Source organism: Tachysurus fulvidraco, chromosome 13 (assembly GCF_022655615.1).
Source record: "Tachysurus fulvidraco isolate hzauxx_2018 chromosome 13, HZAU_PFXX_2.0, whole genome shotgun sequence".
In the NCBI taxonomy this organism is placed as follows: Eukaryota; Metazoa; Chordata; class Actinopteri; order Siluriformes; family Bagridae; genus Tachysurus; species Tachysurus fulvidraco.
The window spans coordinates 10,376,536-10,398,105 of NC_062530.1; the positions used below are offsets into that span (position 1 = coordinate 10,376,536).

Genomic DNA, 21,570 nt, shown 5'->3' on the forward strand with positions numbered 1-21,570 from the left:
ATTATAATCAGATTAATCCTACATTAATCAGACAGGTAAATAGAATAATGTGTTTTATGTTTCTGACGAGTCACTGATGCTGCACATCAAACAACATCAGATTTAATCAGGTGCTTGCTAATAATAACAATATTTTTAACAGACACTTCAAAATATCATCAACATGTTTATCTGAACAAAAGGCTGCTTTATTAGGTACTAACCATGGACTAAAGCTCGCCATTTGGAGAGTAGGAGCATCGTGTGACCTTGGACAAGGCAGTCCAGTTATTTTGTTCACCATATGCGATCTTCTGTCTTGTACAATAAACCATTACTTGCCATCAGTCATAATATAGTATAGCTTCGTCATCAAAATTCAACAATACAAATAGTATTTAAGTATTAACTGTGTAGACCTACATTTCACTAGTTATGTCTGTATCAAAATTAAAGCATAGCTTATATTAGTACAGCATTACAGGAAGGCTTTAAGGATTAGATAAGAGCCTTCTCAGAGAAGGAAATTCAGTCAGGAAGTTCAGATTCTAACTGTTCAGGAATGAAGAATCCAAAAAGGCAACCTCCTTTGAACTGAATGTCCGTGACAGTAATATTAGCAATATTAAGGGACCGTGTAACTGTTTTCTGTACTGCACCTCTGACAGTCTGAATAAAAAACAAAAACAAAAAACCTTCCACACATTTAACAACATGTTTTCTTAGTAAGTAATAAAAAGCAAACATATTCAGCCATCTATAAATAACATGAATATCAAGTTTCACAGATTGTCAGTACAGGAGTTTAAATGTTCAAGTTTAAACCTTAACAAGGCACAAGTGGTCTAAACAAGAGATGCAAAATAAAAGGATTTCTAATTTTTATTAATTTTTAACTGTTGCATAGATTACAAAGAGGTCCTACAAAAACAGCAGGCCTCAGATCAAAGATGCTTCCTTAACCGTGTAAGTGGAGAAACACAACTCCATACAGAGTGACTGATATTGCACTGTGTTAAATGTCCACATCTAATACCTTTAAATAGTATGTTTTTCCAAAATGCACCCAAGAACCAAGGACTAAATGGAAAGACAGCAACATGTTTCTCAGATTAATAAAAAAACAAGTGGTCCAAACAGCCAACAAGTATTAAAACTAAAAAAAAGTGTCATAGCTGATACGGTCATCCCCCCTGGCTTCAAAGCAAAATGTAATGTGGTTCAAATGAAAAAACTAAAAGTAATTGCGTGTTTTGGTTACAATAGAAAAAAAACCAAAACAAAAACAAAAACACAAATTAACATGAAAATATAGTCAAGAAAAACATAAGCACATGAAACAACCCAGTTCCCCTGTATCAGTTCTACTCTGGATCCAGAACAACAAACCATGAAGAAAGTGTGCATCAATACATGTTAATATTGCACTGGTTTGCAAAATTAAAGCTGAAAAAAAAAAAATAAAGCAAAATTAAAGCCCCCCCCCCACACACACACACACACACACACACTCTACACTTCCCTCATTCTCCACTGCTCAGTGGTCATAGCGTCAGTCTGGAGGTGTCTATCTACTGATGGAGTTGTAGGAGACACGAGCGTTTGGATCCAGTGGCTTTCTGTCCCTCTCACACACGTTATGTTCTTCAGAGGTGCTTTCATTGTCTTCTTCACCTTCATCATCAAGGCTGGGCAAATGGAAAAATGCTGTCCATCCCTGAACATCAGCCAGTTTATGGAAAGAACGGAGGACAAAGTACATTGCCATCAAACCTAAAAAGAGGTAGACTGAAAGAAAAGAGGGAAAATGAAGCATTAATTCACATACAGTTTTTCAACTTGTATTTTCACCATAAACTTAGTTTTCAAAGTTCCCAAAGTGCTAAGAGTTTAAGCGTTCACAAATCCATGTACGCGTTATTCTCCCTGCTTCTGCCAAAACACAGGCCACTAGATGGAAGCTGCAGGAAAAACTGTCTCTCAGCAGAGAATTTTTAGATATAATGATGCAATAGATATTTTTGGCCAAAAGAGAAGGGAAATCATTTTTGCAGTCTTCACTCTTTTATAACAAAAAAACACCAAGAAACTTCCTGTACAGTTTCATATACTTATTATTGCACATATTCATCAAAAATGTTTATTGGAACAAGCACTAAAAGAAGCCCACTAGGTCACGAATCATGCTGCTCCATATTCAGGAGAGAAGCAGAAGACAGGACAGTTAAAGGTCATGGTTGCCAGGTGCACTGTTTTTGCCGAATTTTGCATGGAGCCCAAGATCATAGAAAATTGTTTTATATAAAATAATCATAATTTAAGCGAATATATTTCTGCAAACTAAAGCACCTAAAGTGTATATATGATGTACAGAACCGTTTCTATTCCAAGATGTATATTAATTTAAGAAAGGGAATGGGGATTGTAACATGAATAATGTCGGTACATCAGAAATGTGTGTGCACCACAGTGACCTTGTTTCCCATGGATGACAAAAATTAAGGAAACTGTCTCCCTTTTTCAGTGGCCAAAGTTGACACTTTAGGATTTGGTTAAATGCTCAATATGTGGGTCACAATAAAGTAGTGTCAAAATATCAGTCTGTGATATTAAGTGCTATTTGCATTTATGCATAAACAATTAAAACTATTTGTATTTATAAGTGAAGATATAAGCATTAGTATTAAGGACCACCTAATAAACTCCCATTTATAAGTTCTGATTTCTATGGTTTGCTTGGTCAATTTTTGTTATTGTCCTTTTGGTCTTGTATTCATAGTTTACGGTTTTCATTTTATTTTATTTTAAATAAAAATATGAATCAGTCTCCTCAACTGACAGGCTTGGATACATCACATCACTCACACCAATTCAATGTTGCATAAAATTAGGAAGCAGCTAAATAGAATAAAAAGCTGTGTAAGAGGAACTGCACACCATCAAGAAGATCTCACACACAACCAAGAATACACGCTGCATACAGCCGAGAGGGTTAAATTAACACCGCAGCTCAAATGTGTTTAAAGGTCATATGATTCTGTGGCCTCGTTGAAGTCAAATGATCACTTCCTTGCCTAAAATTCACAGAAATTCGCACAGCAACGAGAAAGCCTCAGCTTGTGACAGCGATCAATTATAAGAAACCTAAACGAAGAATTGAAAACTTCATTTTCTTTCTTGTTTTTCTTTCGTTGCACTCTAATACACTATTTATCCATCATCTGACCAGCTGTGCTCCAAATCACATTTGCTGTGTCTACTGAACTTTAACACAGTCCCATGCTCAACAATGAAGATCTTTAATTTAGTTAACCTTAATAATATCATCTGTGTGTGTGCCTGCAAGCGAGAGAGAGAGAGAGAGAGAGAGAGAGAGAGAGAGAGAGCCCACATCAAAAGGACTCAGTGTTATATGTCCCAAAAAGACTCCTGGCAAACACTCTTAAATTTAAACTGCACAACATGACTGCGGATTTCTATAAAACCTTCAAATTAGCCCTCCCATGGTTGTCAATAGTGATATGTGGTCATACAAAGTGCAATAAATAAATCATGTACATGTCACATAATTATACACAATACAATACAGACAAATGTTTTTAGACACCTGACCCTCATACACATTTGTGGGTCTTCCCGCAAATTGTTGTCACAAAGTTGGAAGCACACAACTGTATAGGATGTGTTTGTATGCTGTAGCTTCACAAAATTGATTTCACTCGAACCACTGAACCCAGAGAACACCTTAAATTTTGACTGTACACCAGGGCCCATATTCATAAAGATTCTAAGAATGATCTCAGAGAGCACCTACTTGAGCTTAACATTTTCTAACCAGGAATCTTAGCATAAGAGTGATTCAGTATGTAACACCTCTATGTTCACATTCAAATATGTAACCTCAAGACTGTATTAATCAAACAAATTTGCAGTAGTAGTAATATTCTACAACATGTTGTTAACGTTTGTCTTCATGAAGTCTTTGAGAAATTAAATTATGGCATTGCTACTTAGACAGAGAACGTCATTTATCACACAGATGAAGTGAATGTTGATTCAGTCCACAAAGAAAGACAAAACAGGTTTCACACACACACACTAATTGTCAGCAGTGAAGTGTGAGGCAACAAAGTGCAGTGTAAAGCCTGAACCCTTTTCAGTCCTTGGTCCAAAGAATCTCAACACTCAACTCTCAACTTTTGGGCCAGAGTTAAACACAATAAGAAAATGAGTTAGATTTGCGAGCTTTGTGAAGTCTAATAACAACGATAAAGATAATTAAAATAAAATCTAGTATAAGCCTAAATGGGTCAAGATCCTTAAGCTTGGCCTCCTTTATACGGTGATGCGCTGTTTGACACTTTTACACACTATCCAACAAATGGGCTTTATTCTCAACAAACAATTATCTCCTTAATACTGAACATATACGTTATGTCTCATAAGCATCAGTGGCTTATTAACCAATACAACTATCACAAATCAGCCCTGGTCAGTAATGTGGTACTTGCCTTAAAATGAACTAGGTGACCAGGTTAATCTCCAGGTGAAACTATAAATGAAACCTTTATGGTTTGCTCACAGGAAACAGCTGGCTCTATGCACTCATGATGTAGAAAACCTGTTTGTTTTTCATTATAGACTTCATTACAGGCAATAATACTGACAGTGCATTATGGGCAATAGACGCAGTCCCTAAATTAACACTGTATAAAAATGATCAATACCAGGATGTCTTGTTAAATCCTAGTTTTTGGGATGGACACGAGATTTTGACTGGACATAACAAAGCAAGTTATAATGCGGTTTATCTAAATGTGCAAAATGTTGTAGTTCGATTCACTGCAATACATTGTATTGTATTTTGCTTGTTTTTTTTTTTTTTTAAATAATGCTAATTTTCTAAATTTTCAGGACTGCCAACAGTACATCCATTTACTATTCCAATGTTAATAAATCACAGTAAATCTGTACATATTTATAACATGAAAAGTTATAAATAATGTTTACTTTCAAAGCATCTCTGAAATACCCTCAGTTTCAGAGCTGATAATTTCATTAACCAACACCTGAAAGGCAAATATAAAAAAGCCTTCGTGAACTTGAGCAAAGACAGTGTACACACACACAAACACAGTGTTCTTTTGTTTGTATTTTAAGTTTCTAGACAAACACGTGGTTATCCGATGTTGTATGTTGTTACATTTGCTGTCCCAATGAAAATGGACATGCATTACTGATTACATTATTCACCATATTTGATTAACGTTTACATATAGAACAGGCTACCTATATGAAAAACCTATATAAACTAGTAAGCTAATGTAACAGCATGCACCATTTTATTTAGCAAATAACTCATCCATTCATTCCTTTTCTACCTCTTATCCAAACTATTCTCGGGTCACGGGGAGCCTGTGCCTATCTCAGGCGTCATTGGGCATCAAGGCAGGATACACCCTGGACAGAGTGCCAACCCATCACAGGGCACACACACACACTCTCATTCACTCACACACTCACACACTATGGATAATTTTCCAGAGATGCCAATCAACCTACCATGCATGTCTTTGGACCGGGGGAGGAAACCAGAGTACACAGAGGAAACCCCCGAGGCACAGGGAAGAACATGCAAACTCCACACAACAAGGCAGAGGCGCAAATCGAACCCCCAACCCTGGAGGTGTGAGGCAAACGTGCTAACCACTAAGCCACCGTGCCTCCCTATAACTCATCCAAATACTACTAATTAAACACTAAGACTTTATAGAAAAACACTGGGGGGGGGGGGAATATACCATGGTCAAATAATAAAAGAAAGTCAATGCTATTCCTTAAAATAAATGGTAAAGTGTAAATTAAAATGCAAGTTTGGGTCTGGTAATGAGCAGGCTTATTAATTTATTATTTTTATTTTGCTTCAGCCAGCCACTAGAGGGCCTCAGACATTTTTGCTTCCCGTTTTCACTCCATTATACCACGTTTTGGAGGAAAAGCTCATTAAAATCAGATTAATATTTGTTGGAAGTATATACCTTCAACATACATCAGAAACTGTTGTGTGCGATAATTCACTTACTCGTAACAGAGATCTTGTAGAGTGGTCGTAATTTCTGAATGGGCTGCTCGCCTGGGACAAAATCGCCTAACCCGATGGTAAAAAGGGAGATGAAGCAGAAATAAAAAGCCTCCAGAAATGACCATGAGCCCTCGATGATGCTGAAAACAATAGCTGGCACCAAAAAGAACATCACAATGACCAGAAAGAGCAGGAGGACAAAGTGTATGGTGCTGGCAGTGTGAGGATGCCATCCAAACCTCCGACACCAGGACGCCACTGGCCGCAGGTTCAACGGCACCATTAGGCGCTGCACACATGCGGAAAGCACCAGCATGGTGAAGGGGACACCAATTAAAGCATACACAATGGAGAACGCTTTCCCCCCATCAGACAGTGGAGTGGTGTGGCCATAACCTAAGGAAAAAGAAAAAAGTAAAACATATACAAATAAACATACCTTAAACCATAACAGAGATCAAATGAGCCATTTTAATACAATCAGAAAGAACAAAGAGTCAAAAAGAAACCAAAGAGGCAGAAGGAAAGACAAAACTGAGGTTACTTGTTTACCCTCAACAAGAAATTCAGATTTGTGCAGTGGCCTGTGGAACCAAACTTTTACTATATATAGTTCTGAAAACTGTAGATTTCCTGAAGATAAATACACGACTACACCACAAGTAGCATTTTAGCATTAAAAAATGGTTACTACAGTAATTGTCCTATTCTGTAGTTATCCCTGAATTGATCATCATCATCATACACATCAGCTTCTGTCTAATCACATGAGATTTCAAAAAGTCACTTGCTACATTTTAATTTTGGTCAAAGTCTGACTTTTCATGACTTGTGGCAAACTTCCTGAATGCTGTAGTGACATCTGACTGTTATTTCTGGGTCACCGTACATGTTCCTGTGAAATGTTTTTCTTCCTGTCTCTTGAATGATGAATGCGGTAAAGAAGCCGCACTAACAATTTACACTTCAGCTAAGTTTTCTCACTTCAGTTAATTTACGAAAGTATATAAATCACATAGGATCCGTTTTATAGAAACCATCCTTTAAATGATTAGTGAGTGATTCTTTTCTAATCTCTGTTGACATTTCAGAAAGTGTGGCTAATGGTGAACAAACAGAAGAGAAGAAAGCACAAAATGGAAGGAAGGACAGTTACAATGAACTCTACCTAAAGCTTACTCGGTCTTACAAGGGCACTTAAACACACAATAGATCTCACACACACACACACACACACACACACACACACACACACACACACAGACGGAGACTAACTAACTACACATTTCTAACTCAGCTCAAACGGAAGTTTCAGTGGAGTCTCAAAACAGATGACAACTAAAACTGTAACCTGGATAAGGGCGTCTGCCAAATGCTGTAAATGTAACCGTTCGAATCTTTCTTGCTTTTCTATCTAACTCTAAATGCCTGGTATATTCAGCATACACACACACACACATTTCCAATATGTATGTATGTGCATTTGGATTTCCTGAAGCACCAAGGCAACTATTCAGCAAGTCCCTAATAAATATGCAAATCAAATAATAATAATAAAAAATATATATATATATATTCATTTCCAAACAACTGAATTACGTTTAGTTAAAGTTAAAATCTAATTTTAAATGTCTAAAATGACACTTTTATAAATAAAATTAAAATAAAGAATAGATGGCTGACTCTAGGGCTCTTTTGTTCTTTTTATTTATTATTATTTCCTTTTTTTCATGTTTTTTTTCCCTACAATTCACTCTCCAGGTCTTTGTCTTTGTTTTTTTGTTTATCAAACTCTAAACACCAAACACAGTGTTGTCTTGTTCACTGATGAACTTAGACCTTTAGCTCACCGATGGTGGTAACCAGAGTGTTGGAGAAAAACAAAGCTGACGCCAGGTCCCAGTTCGAGTTCTCGGAGGTGTTTTGCCCAAGTGTCACTCCGTATTTGTTCGCATTTATGAGTTTCTCTAAGAGTCTGTCCAGTGTGGAGATGTTAATGCAGCTCGTGTTGTTAATAAGCTCTTGTTTGAGGAGAAACATCTCGGCCCGAACTTTCTCCTCCAGAGGCTTCTCCAGAGTCGAAAACACAGAAGCTCCGATTAACAAATACACCACGTATATAAACACCAGAGCCACCACCACGATACACGACCTGGAAGAAGCAGCCATGGTCACATCGGATGATACACACAAATCGTATCCAGTCTCCTACTTCTGCTTCTTCTTCTGCTTCTGCTTCTGCTTCTTCTGCTGCTTCTTTATACACGTCCACGCACAATTCTGATCTCTCGCCTTGATGTGAAACTTAACGACCTTGGGTTGCCAGGTTGGAGTGAGTCCCGTTCTGTTATAGAGGTGTGTTCTTTTCCAAATCTTTGTTTGCTTTCTCGTCACAAGTGTTTAATAAAAGCAACGAATCAAAACCTCGACTCTGATTCACTTATCTCGAATAAGTAAAGTGAATATTACTGCCACACCAAGGCTTAAAATGTCTACCACAGCAAAATAATTTCCCCATCTCTATATCCAGACCATAGGTTTGTCTACAAACACAGGTAAAGTGTATCTTGTGGTTTCCGTATTAATTTACGCCATGAATAGTTGTCATTGTCAGTGATAAAATAAAGACACTGACAGTATGCACTACAGAAAATGAATAATAGCAAAATCAACAAATCAAATACCGATATTAAAAACAAATTAAAAAAGGGTTTTATCACTGATTGGCCACCTCACCTAAACCTTTGTCTACTTTGAATTGACATTTGTGAGAGCTATCTATCTATCTATCTATCTATCTATCTATCTATCTATCTATCTATCTATCTATCTATCTATCTATCTATCTATCTATCTATCTATCTATCTATCTGCTGCTTTCATTACAGTAACAGATGAGCTCTCTGTCTTTTTAATGGTGTCATCTGTATGTTTGTTTATGGCTCAAACCTCCACATTACATGTTCTTTCTTTCAACATGTTCTTTCTTTGTATGAACTTTTTCTTTCACAAGAGGAACTGAGTGCAACATCACATGTTGTTAATCTTTCTGAATTCTGGAGATCAGAAATAAATGCAAGGGTTCTTCCTAGAAGTATATTATAATAATTATTTCATTATTTCTAAGGAAAAAAAAAGGATATTAAGGTAAGTATAACAATAGTTATACTGATAGAAACTATATAACCTTTCCTACCACCTTTCATACAAACAAAAACAAGAAAGATCATTTAAATAGAATGGAGCAAAAAAATAATAATAATAAAAGAGGAAGCATCACTCACATAAACTGTATGTGTTTCAGTAGGTACAGTGACTAAAGTTACATTTGAATTTAAATTTATGGAAAGGTAATCAGTAAACAGAGTTAGAAACTGTTCAAAAGTGCAGAGAGAAAATTTCAATGCAGGATGTGTGCAATCCAATGTCACCCAGATAAGGATCTGTTCCCTTTTGAGTCTGGTTCTTCTCAAGGTTACTTCAACATATCATACTCATGGAGTATTTCCTTGTCATCGTTGCCTCTGGTTTGCTTCTTAAGGATAAATATAAATTAAAAATGTACTTTTTAATTTGAACTTTTATTCAGAATTTTTATATTCTTCCAAAGATTTTATTTGTGACAGGGTTCAGTGTTAAAAGCACTATACAAATAAAATTTAATTGAATTGAATACTGTTCAGATGTTCAGTGACCAAGAGAAAGGGACACATGATACACGTGAGAGCTGAACAGTTTCCACAGGTAAGCACGTGTCACACACACACACACACACATGCACACACACACACACACACACACACACACACACACACACACACACACACACACACACACACACACACACACACACACACACACACACACACACAAACCACAGTATTAATGTGGGGCACAAAAACAAACCACAGTATTAATGTGGGGCACAAAAACAAATACATAACTGTGTGGAAAAACTGAAAGTCAAAAGGAACTGAACATATTTACATAACTGATCATCTTAACCACATAAAAACAAAAACCTGGATGTGTGAATTTGACAAACTTGGCATTATTTATGGTAACATATGTAGCCACCAAAAATTTCATTTGAAGTAAATTAAAAAAAAAAATTAAAAAAGTCTATCCTGATACTTCTACTAATTACAAAGCCCACAAATATATTCTGAATTTCTTTGGGAATTTGCAGCAGTACCTGATTGTTTCTATAGGCAAGTCTAACTTTAAAAAAAGTTAAGTTATTTGATGTATTTGATATTTGATTTTAGTATATTTTATTGATATTTGAAATTATTTGATTTAATTTGCATATTTAATCCATATTCTTGAGTGGTATAATGATGAAGTGGCTGGCCTTGCTGGCTCACAGCTCCACACACAGTCTGGGTTTCATCCATCATGGTTGAGGTGAATCTGGCTATGCAAGATCTTCTTAAAGGTGTAAATGATTATGTGCATTGTGTGTAATGAACTCACATCTGAACCAGGGTGATTTCCTGCTGTGTAGAATGTTCCCAAGATAGGCTTCAAATTCACCTCAGCCCTGACCAGGATAAAGTGGTTACTGAAGATGAACGAATAAATTAAAAATATGGACTGTTTCTGCTATTATATGAAACTGTTTATTTACTGAGATAAAAGATATATTTTGATGTGCATCTTTAAAATGAAAGAATCAAGCTTGAAGCACCATGCATACATTTCAGGACAATTTTTCCTTTAACTGTTTCATCCATCACTGGGAAAAATCGAAAGAAAATGCTGCTTTGCAACCACAATCAGACATTTGCAGAAACAAAGTCAAATCCACTGATTCTTTTTTTTTATTATCATCATCATCATTATATTAATCAACATGACAGGAATACATGATCTACAAACTGAGAAAATACAGTCTTTATTCTTCAGAATTTCATGTTTGGTAAAAATAGCACACTGCAGACTCCAATGAAAAACAAAGAAAATAAAAGCAGTTTGATTTTAATGTTCTGGAAAAAAAAATCCAATTATTAATCATTCATTTCTCTGAACAGTGAGACAGATGTTAGATTGGACAACAAATTTATTCCGAAACAAGTGAAATTGGATAGACAAGAACCAGAACGATAAGTGCATTTAAAACTTCATTACAAAGAAGAAAATGTAAAGTGTAACAGCATGAATAAAGTTTTGGCACAAGACTAGTAAATATGTTTTAGCTCAGTGTCATGTAATTTATATAAAAGTCCTAATTGGTGAAATGAAAACTAATTTCAGAGTGCTGCTATTGAGCCCTTCAAAGGAAATGTCATTATTTTTCTTATTGTGTCTCTTGCTTTATTTCTATGCTATCAGATAAAGGTATCTTCCAAATGAGTAAATGAATCCCTGGGTCAATAAGGGAGAAAACTGATTGGGTCATTGCATCATGTGAAATTGTTGAATCATGCCAAATTATCCCTAGCCTAGGCTTTTAATTATCCAGGTACAATGTAATTACATAATATAGCATTTGTAACTGTTTGTGAGGAGTTTCTGTCCTTCCTATGTTCATCTAGTGTTCGTGTGGTTTCACTTCAGGTTCTCCAATTTCCTCCTACCTCCCAGATATATGCCAGTAGGTGTATTGCATATGCTAAATTGTCCTTATGTAAGAATAAGTGTTTGGATGTGTTTGTCTTGTGTTGTCCTGTGATGGATTATAACTTAGCGCCCAGTGTTCTCTGCGTCGGCCACCGAGACACACAATGTAGATGATGAATGTATGAAAAAAAGAAATAACTGTAGTCTGGCAAGTTAACCAGCTAACTAGTTGGCCACTAACATCAATTTTCAATCTTCAGCATTACATATTTGAAGTTAAGTACTAACAAGCTAACATCAGGTAAACGCTTTTATTGTCTAATCAAAACTGGTAGTAAAATTCACTCTATAGTTAGTAAGTGTTAAGTAAATGATCAAGCTGATCCTTGTTGACCCAGGAATGTCAGGCCTTTTATTATTATTATTTGCAACATCAGGATGCATGTGATGTCTTTTGTTTTTAAATAGATTGTTGGAGAAATTAACATACCAAAATACTAACAGACATAAGTATACAACGACAAATCTCCCATGTGACTGCAGAGAGAACAGAAGGTACAGGCCTTATAGCAAAAAAAACTTTATGCTTGTTTTCATATGAAGTTTATCCTTTTTCCAGCAGTAGAATAGAGTGATTTAAAAATGGGAGATACTATGACAAGATGTTCCTGTTGATGTCATAAGAGAGTCTTCTTTTAGCGTTAGCTGCTAACTGCTGGTTGGATGTGGGAAGGTTCGGTGAAAGCCTTGCCGTGATCTGTTTACGGCCACCTGCACGCTCCTGAAGAAAGAAATCACAATTATAGCATAAACCTACATGTGACAGCTTTATGCTTTCAAACAAATATATTTAAAGCTTGGTGGATCATTGTCGTGTAATTTTAGTACCAGTATCTTTATTTTTACAAATATATAAATGGAAAGATTGTGTATAGAGTGCTTTTTTCTAAAGCACCAAAAATAAACAACAATTGAACTTACAGGGTTCAGAGTCCTCAAGTTCAATGACTGTAGGAGAAGCTTACGGGACAGAGACTCTGCCACCTTGTATTTCACACCAATCATGCGGTCCAGATCCTGAAGGTTGTCCAACATACTCTGCCTCCTTAAGATAAAAAAAAAAAGCTAGTTTATATTTCACATAATTCAGTAACAGAGAGGCATTGTGTAAGTATCAGTCAGAGAATCAATTCGTAACTGAGTCACATTTTGAAATAGTTGTGAAAAAGAGTGAAATAGTGCATTTTATGATAATAAGCTTCCTATATTTCGCTGACAGGAGTGGAGCCTGAGCTGGTCTTTTGCTGTTTAACCATTTTTTTTTTACCTACAGAATTAATTTTCCACAAAAAATTAGTGCATATATTCCTGCTATATTAGTAACGTGATGCAATAGTGCAATATTCTTACATACCCACAAGAGGGCATTAATAACGTTGCTCTAGAATAACCAAAATAGGTGAATAATTGTGCTTTACATACATCTGCACTATTTTATTTATGTGTATCTTATAACTTTTATATTTATTCACTGTACATATGTTTACATATATATCTATATATATATTACATGCTGTACATATGCTGCATATTTATCTGCACTTGTCTATTTGCACAATTGCTACTCTTTGCACTTCTGGTAAATGCAAAACTGCATTTTTTCATGAAGGCTGTTTGGAGCTGGGTTTCTAAGAGCACTATTTACACTGATCATTATTAAGAAAAAGAAAAGTAAGGTTACAGTTGTATTGTAAAATTTAATGTGCCTGTAGGCAACAGGACGCAGGACTTTGCAATACTCAATTACTCCACATTATAAAATATTATGCCAATGAAATCTATAACAATCAGATTTACTCAAATTTACCGATTATTTCCAGGTCTGTATTCTGGTGCAGATCCTCGAAGCTGCTCTGCCAATGTGGGAATGCAGTCAGAATCTCCACAGGAGGATTTTACATCAGGAAAGGCCTCTAAAAACACATTTGGCTGCACACACACACACACACACACACACACACACACACACACACACACACACACACACACACACACACACACACACACACACAAACAAACACACACACACACACACACACACACACACACACACACACACACACACACACACACACACACACACACACACAGATGGAGACCGTCCATGAAAAACAGTAGATAAACATTAATTTCATAATTATTGATAGACATGTCTTATTATCCATAAAGACATAATTCTAAGATAAAAAATACTAAATATTTTAGTATTTTAAATAAAATATTTATGCTTTCTAAATCTTGGTTTTGGAATATAAATGACTACATATTAAAATATGTAGAAGTTGTTGTGGACCACGCAATTGTTAATTAGGCTAAAATAAATTAAAATACAGAATTAAAGGAGGATGATTTCAGTTTTCTATGACTCTCTATGGAAAATAGGTCAACAGATTCACATGTACCACAGTAATAAGAGACGAGTGTGTGAGATGCATGTTTTCCACGGCGGTCGAAAACCAGCACTCTTTCTCTGTTCCTCTGCTGACCTCTTCCTGCTTGAAAGCAGTCCATCTTGTCTCTGATTGCTTGATTGACACGTCTCTGGTCCAATCGGAAATCCAGGGTGGGGATTCATTTAAAACCGAGGCGTTTCTAATGTCTGTTGAAACAAACATAGGTGTTTCGATAGTTTCTAAATCAGATTTCAGTTGCAATAAATCCATAGGTAAAATTCAATTGATTGGCACATTACAGCAAATGTTATCTATGGCATAAAGTTTTAAAATAAAATGAATTTGAAAATGAAATTGTATTATATCAGTGTGTTATATTCCTGAGTGAATGCTGAATGCTTGTCATTATGCTATTTTAGGTGTTTTGATGTCTAAAATTATAAAGCGTATAGCACCTGCTATATGAGGATCAGCCTTAAACAGTTCGGCAAAAACAAACAAACAAACAAACAAACAAACAAACAAACAGACCAAATTTTTCTCCTTACTAAAAATGACAATTATCCAGGTCATTTGTTGCTTGAAATCTGCTACTTTAATTTGACTGTATAACCACTTGACCAGTGTGCAAACTGTATGAATAAATCATTCCACTCTTTGCTTGAGGTATCTTAACACTTGCTTATGATTTGATTATGTGGTTGTTGACACTTTGTACTGTGTTCTATTTTTTGCTGAAGCAAGCATAATTCTCTGGTTTAAACACAGGTCTTACTATTTTGGTCGAGTGCAAGCTTATATATATATATATATATATATATATATATATATATATATATATATATATATATATATATATATATATATTATATTTTTTTTGCATTTCAGATATGCATATCTGGTATCAGATATTGCATATCCTCTGTTGTATTTTAATGGTCATAAAAGAACTGATTGTCCTAACATAGAAAACAGCAAAGTTGAGATAATCAAACTGATTTTCCTTACAAATTTGCTTGCCATTGAGTCTTGAACCAACTTTATGACACAGATTTACAGGTCTTGACCCATTTTGTACAAATTGGCTTTTGTATGTTCAAAATTGTTTCACGCTACTTCGAAACAAATAGGCTAGTTCACCCTTTTTTTTTTTTTTTTTTTTTTACAGTAAATAGGCCAGATTTTTTAAAGTCTGTACTAGAATATTGTACTATGAAGCATTTTACCATGAGTCAAGCATAGGTGATTGTACTATGAGTCAAGTATACCGTAGGTGTACGCATAGATTCTCACACAGATGTGAATTTTTTGTAACACTCGTGTAAATGAAGAGCAGAAATCCCTCCAAATACCAATACTAATTTCATATACAAATAACATTGTTTATGTAATTTTTTTTCTTTCAACTGCTCCCTGTTTGGGGTCGCCACGGCAGATCACACGGTCCGCATATTAGATTTTGGCACGTAGTTTTACGTCGGATGCCCTTCCTGACATAACCCTCCCATTTTATCTGGGCTTGGGACCGGCACTGAGAGTTAATTCTTCAGTGGCTGGTTTAGCGCCCTGCCTGGGAGTCGGGAGAGGGTGGGATCCTGCCGCTGGACCACCAGGGGACCAACATTTTTTATGAAATAATATGATTTTTTCCTTTTTGTTCTTTTGATAATTAATTAGATCAGCTGTCAAAAGTTCAGCTCAAAATCACTGAATGATTCTGAAATGATTCTGAAATGATTCTGAAATGATTCTGAAATTCTGAAAATGATTCTGTACACTGAAAGCATGGTTAACCACACCTGTCAAGAATACAAAACAAAGAATATATAAAATACTGTGATGTATGCCCTGTGTTGTCATTTTGAATCTGCGAGCCAAACTAAATATTTTAATGGCAAATACCATACCAGTGATCTCTAGTGATCCATCCCAGTATATCTACTATATCTATGTACAGTATACAATATATTCTCAAAGTATTATTTCTGTTGGCCACTGTTAGCCCTTTTGAGCTGTACTCAATATAAAGCTTATAAGGAGTAAAAGGAGGGGGGGGGAGTGGGAGAGAGAGAGAGAGAGAGAGAGAGAGAGAGAGAGAGAGAGAGAGAAGGAGAGATGCATTCCCAGTGAATTTATGAGAAGTTGTGCCTGCAGGAATCAAGATCAGCTTAGATTAATGTTAGGTATAGCAAAAAAATAAAATAAATAATAAAATAAACAAATAAATAAATACATATCGATATCATCACTGGGATGGTGATCTTACAAATGCAATGATTTAAAATATTAACAAACAACCTGGGGCAGTGGGACAGAACAAGTAATAAACACTACAGACTACAATGAAGTTATAAACTCACTCACCAATGCCAGCATGCTTCTCACAAGGCACTTTTTTTAGCTCGTTGAATCCTTCATTCCAGATCTGCTCATCTCCTGCCTTCATAAAGACTCCAAACTCATCCACATCTTCCTCATCCACCACTTCACATTCTTCGTTCGCCACTTTGTCCGCTTCCTGGCCTCTATTCTGCTTTTCTAGCAGCTCCAAATCTGTTTTCAGTGCTAATCTCATACCCTCGGTCTCCTCCTGTTGCTGCCTACTTATGGATCCGAGGGCAGTTGTGTTTGAGGTGGGGGCCGGATTAGGAAGGGTTATAATAGCATTAGCAACACTGAAAGAGCCAGAACCTTGTGATGATGAATTAGAAAGCTCTTCAAAAGCCTCATTTGTGGTGTTTACTTTTTTTCTATCCTCATATTTACTTATACTTACATTTACTTCCATCATTTTTTCCTGCTTATAATGAGAAAAACATGTAGAGGACCCCCAGTACTCATCTACTGATTCACTAAAATGAACAATGTCTTTCTTTAGTTCAGCAAAATGGACAATCTTTTCTATGTCACGGTTAACAAAACTGTCATCTACTCTTTTCTTTAACTCTGGTTCCACTTGTGTAATCGTTAATAAAGTATCATCTGAATGGTTGCTCGGTGCCGGGGTTATGATGGTCTCCTCACAGTGGCTGTGACTATTGGTTAACAAAGTTTCATTTGTCTTATTACTGTCCTCTGAACGTACTTCAGACACTAGTCCAAGCTTTTTAGATACACCAAATCCGTTGGATTTATTCAGATTTCTATCTTCTTCTAAAACATCCATCTCATATATAATAGTGTCTGTGGTGTTACAGTGGCTGTGATTAACAGCGGATAAGATTCCATTTCCAAGTCCTGGACTATGCTTTTCAGAGTTTAGCATGGAAATTTCCTTGGATTTTAAAACATGATCCAGGTTCAAATCAGCTGTAAGATTATTCTCATGTTTACTGATTTCTGTTGTCTTATCTATGCAGTCATTGGTAGAAATGGGTATTTTTTGTTCCACAAAAATCTCACAATTATTTAGTTTCAGGCAAGAGGCTAGTTCTTTGTCTTCCTTTGCTTCTGTGCTAGAATCACATTTGGTAGGGGAGATACACGTGTCTGGTTCACATGTCTGATCTCGAGCGGAAAACTCTGACCTATTTAGACTATCTTCATCATTGTTAATCGCTGTCAGGCCACTTTTTGCCTTTAGGCACTGCGTTATGGAACATTTGTCCAAAAGTTCCAGTTTTCCTGAGGCAATTCCCTCTTTATTCTCAACTACTGAAATGGATTTTGGCCGCTTGCTAGACTTTCTCCACTTTCTGACAGGTTTGCCATCACAGATTCCTACACTATCCTGACACCCTTTTCCAGATTTTCTTCCATCCACTCTGGTTCCCACAGCACAGACGTAATTACATCCTTCAGCTTTGAGAAAGAGGCATCGAGTCTGGGTTTGCCTGCCTCCATCTGAGTCCTTCAATGTGGCCACAGTCACCAGAGCTCCAAGTCCTCCTTGCCTGACCCCAGGTGTATGAAATGAATGTGTCTTCATATGGTTGGTCCCAATTGTGCTCTGATGAACTCGGTCAGATGATTGAGAAGCAGCTGCAGCTTTTCTCTTACTTCTGGAATATCCTCCACTTACTGCCCAGGCCCTAAGACCTTTAATTAGTGGAATTGCACCAAATCCAAGGGCACTGCTGAATGTAGTACCATTTCGCCTACAACCATGGAGCAGCTCTCTGTGGGCTACATCCAGGCAAGGGTAGTTATTGTTGTGCTGTAGCATTCTGGTAGTTATTGTTCTGAGAGTTTGGTTAAGTGCTGTGAAAGAAACAAAGAATACTTCTGACATGAACAATCAAATGTTAAGAATTCTAATCATTTGTCATGATTAATTATTAAGTGTTTTGTTCACTAAGAAACGATCAACACTTCACAGTGAATACTCAGAAATCTCCCCCACAATAGCCATTAATGCAGTCAAAACTTTATTTTATAATATTAAAGCCAGTGTTAATTGTAGAACAATCCCTCACAATTCCAGCAAACAGTATCACAATTCATAAATGAACACAAAAACCAAAGAAAAACAAAATCTTTCCCGCAACATCTCCAATTATCTTTATGTGCTGATATTTTTTAGAAATGCATGGTGGTAGTGGAGAGACATCAAACTCAACCTAAAGATCCTGCTGTAATTGCTGCAACACACACAATCAGCTCAATTTAATATAACTAAATAAAATGTTTTTTAATTGGGGCTGACCATATATAAGTAAGCCCGCCTGCTGTCATATGCATCTTTCCCATTATTTTGTTCCTTAAGTGTTCTGCAATTCAGAATAGACCTCTGTGAAACTTAACAGTAAATTACAGAGAATTTGCCATTTTACTGCTTATTCAGTTTCACCTTTTCAACTGCTTTTTTTTCTGCAAAGCTGAATTAACATTCACTTTATAAACAAAGTTTAATTCCCTCCTAAAAGCTATCTTAATCTGAAATTTCAATTCAACTAAATGGATGAAACATCTAATCACAGCTTCTCCTTAAAATGCTATAATAGGAATAGAAACCAAATATTCAAAGAACAAGGCTTACACACACACACAAAATAAAGAATACAGTCAGCACATTGTATATTTTTGGAATCTTTGGGACCATTCGAGCAGGTGCTAATAGAATGGTGCAAATAAATTTTGGAATTGAACACATTATGAAAAGATGACATGGTATTCAATCAAATCAGCACCTGCAGAGTGCAGCATGGTGCAGCACAGTGACACTTTTGTAATGAGATACAATTAGATTTCACTTAGGCTACGGATTTTTGTGTGCTTTTAGCTGTAGAAATGACCTGTTTCGGATACTAGTATTATTAAACATAGGTTTAGTTTATTGGTTTAGTAAACAAAGAAGGTTTTATTCTGAATGTCTACAGTCCAAAATAGTTTTCTGCTATAATAATCACTAGAAATATTACAATATTCATGTTATACTCATGTATACAATATTCATGTAGTCTAAGCTTGCAGTTAAATAAGTATGAATTATTTGTAATAGCTTGTTTAAAAAACATGAAAAATAGACAAATAATGAATAAATATTATAAATGGATGTTTTAAGGTATTATTATTATTACTATCTGAATTGGTACATCAGCATGACATTGGCTCCACAACAATGTGGGCAACCCGCAATGGTGGTGGAATTCATGTGGGCATGCCAATGTGTGGGGCTGTCCATAGAAAACCCGGATGTCCATTTTGAGATTTGCATTGGTTAACCCTTGCCCACACTGCCCACGTCTCACCTGTCAAAGGTTGGGTAAAACTGATGCTGGGCAATACTAAGTAGTTAAAGTGTTGGACTGATGATCGGTAAGTTGTGAATTTAAATCCCAGGACCACCAAACTGCCACTGCTGGGCCCATGAGCAAGGCCTGTAACCCTCAGTTACAGGAGGATTTAATTCAATTAAGATAAAAGTTTATGTGAAGGTAATATTTCAATGATGAATATTTCAATTTCAAATGTAACATTTAACATTATTTAACAAATTGTTAATACAAGTTAATTCAACAATTTATGTATGTTATTTAATGGTCATTAAAAAGGAATGTGTTAAATCAGCATTAAAAGAGATCATTTAAAGATATAGTGACTATTTATGATGCTTTATCATTTATCTTCGTGTTTTTCCTGTATATTCTCTATTATGGCTCCTAAATATTCTCTAATTTACTCCTAAAACAGCTTTAAATAGCAAGTAAAATAAACTAGTTTATAATTCTGCTGTTTATTCTAGACCTAATTTTCCTCATACAAATAATAATAATAATAATAATAATAATAATAATAATAATAATAATACCTCAATTTATGCGACAAATTGAGTTTTTGTCAGGGCAACTCCTATAAATAATGTAAATATTACCAGAAGTGTAATTATAGACAATAGATATTACTATACAGTGTCTCACACACGATGCCACATGAGGAGAGAGGATGCTGCATTAGGATACAAAAGATATCCCAGACATGCGCATCAGCATCAATAAAAACACCAGTACCCTCCGTTTAATATGAAATGAGCTGAAATATTTGATTTCTTTAAGGATTTAACGATGGTCTTACCTCGATGTCGGGGCCATATTTTTTTTTTCGTCCAGTAGAATCAGTGTCACGAATCCCTGAGAATCCCTGTGATGGTTCAGTTGGCCGCTTGCGATGAAGGGACGTCTATTCTGTCTAATCTACATGTGATTATTAGACACGCCCCGGTATGTAATCGATCACGCATTAAAAGGCACATATCCAAAAGTACAAGGATGGATTCTCGCGTCTTGATCAGGTGACACTGTTACACCACTATCAAGTCTTGGTAGTAAGAGCCCTCGAGTCTCTATAGCGTTTGTCGATAGCGCAGTATCGCCCCCTCTCTGACAAGGAGACACAAAGCTATCCTACTGCAACACACACACACACACACACACACACACACACACACACACACACACACACACACACACACACACACACACACACACACACACACACACACACACAAATATTAAAATATATGAGGCCCTCTTGTGGTGAATCTAACTTATATAGTCAGTATGCGATTTTCATATTGGAACCAATAATATCCACTGATCTTAATAATTGACATGATGATAAGAAGACCTGTCATCATGTTCCTGAAGATTTTGTTTACCCTCAGGAAACAAAATGATGAGAGGTAAACGAAATGATGACAGGTCTATACACACACACACACACACACACACACACACACACACACACACACACACACACACACACACACACACACACACACAGTCATGTACAAAAATTAGGGCACCCCATATTGTAACATATGAGCATTTTATGGTTTGGAGATGCTTTGCTATCGCAGGATCTGGCCAGCTCATCATCATAGAATCCACTATAAATTCTACATGGTTTCAGAAGATGGTTGAAGAACATGTGGGACCATCTGTCAAATTGAAGCTGAAGTTGAACTGGACCTTGCAATATGACAATGACCTGAAACACCAGTAAATCCACCAAGAACTGGCTGAAAAAAGTAAAAAAAAAACCTGAAAATTCCGG

General features: G+C 36.1%; 2 protein-coding genes across 3 annotated transcripts; both read right to left on the minus strand.

Moving 5' to 3' along the window:
• Nucleotides 1-843: 843 nt before the first annotated feature.
• kcnk6 (potassium channel, subfamily K, member 6) lies at nucleotides 844-8,366 on the minus strand. The gene is made up of 3 exons (XM_027140266.2): nucleotides 7,912-8,366; nucleotides 6,062-6,457; nucleotides 844-1,767 (listed from the first exon to the last, which is right to left on the minus strand). The coding sequence occupies exons 1-3, from the start codon at nucleotides 8,228-8,230 to the stop codon at nucleotides 1,547-1,549; spliced, it is 936 nt and encodes a 311-aa protein (XP_026996067.1). The 5' UTR covers nucleotides 8,231-8,366; the 3' UTR covers nucleotides 844-1,546.
• Nucleotides 8,367-10,835: 2,469 nt separating this feature from the next.
• Nucleotides 10,836-20,909, minus strand: si:ch211-14c7.2. 2 transcript variants are annotated; one of them, XM_027140261.2, is made up of 6 exons: nucleotides 20,590-20,909; nucleotides 16,441-18,276; nucleotides 14,170-14,282; nucleotides 13,491-13,612; nucleotides 12,605-12,728; nucleotides 10,836-12,404 (listed from the first exon to the last, which is right to left on the minus strand). In XM_027140261.2, exons 2-6 carry the CDS (start codon nucleotides 18,239-18,241, stop codon nucleotides 12,276-12,278), a joined length of 2,289 nt encoding a protein of 762 aa, XP_026996062.2. In that variant the 5' UTR covers nucleotides 18,242-18,276; nucleotides 20,590-20,909; the 3' UTR covers nucleotides 10,836-12,275. The 2 variants fall into 2 exon arrangements, with proteins under 2 accessions (XP_026996062.2, XP_026996061.2); XM_027140260.2 differs by having other exon boundaries at nucleotides 10,837-12,404; nucleotides 14,086-14,282.
• Between the last annotated feature and the right edge of the window lie 661 nt (nucleotides 20,910-21,570).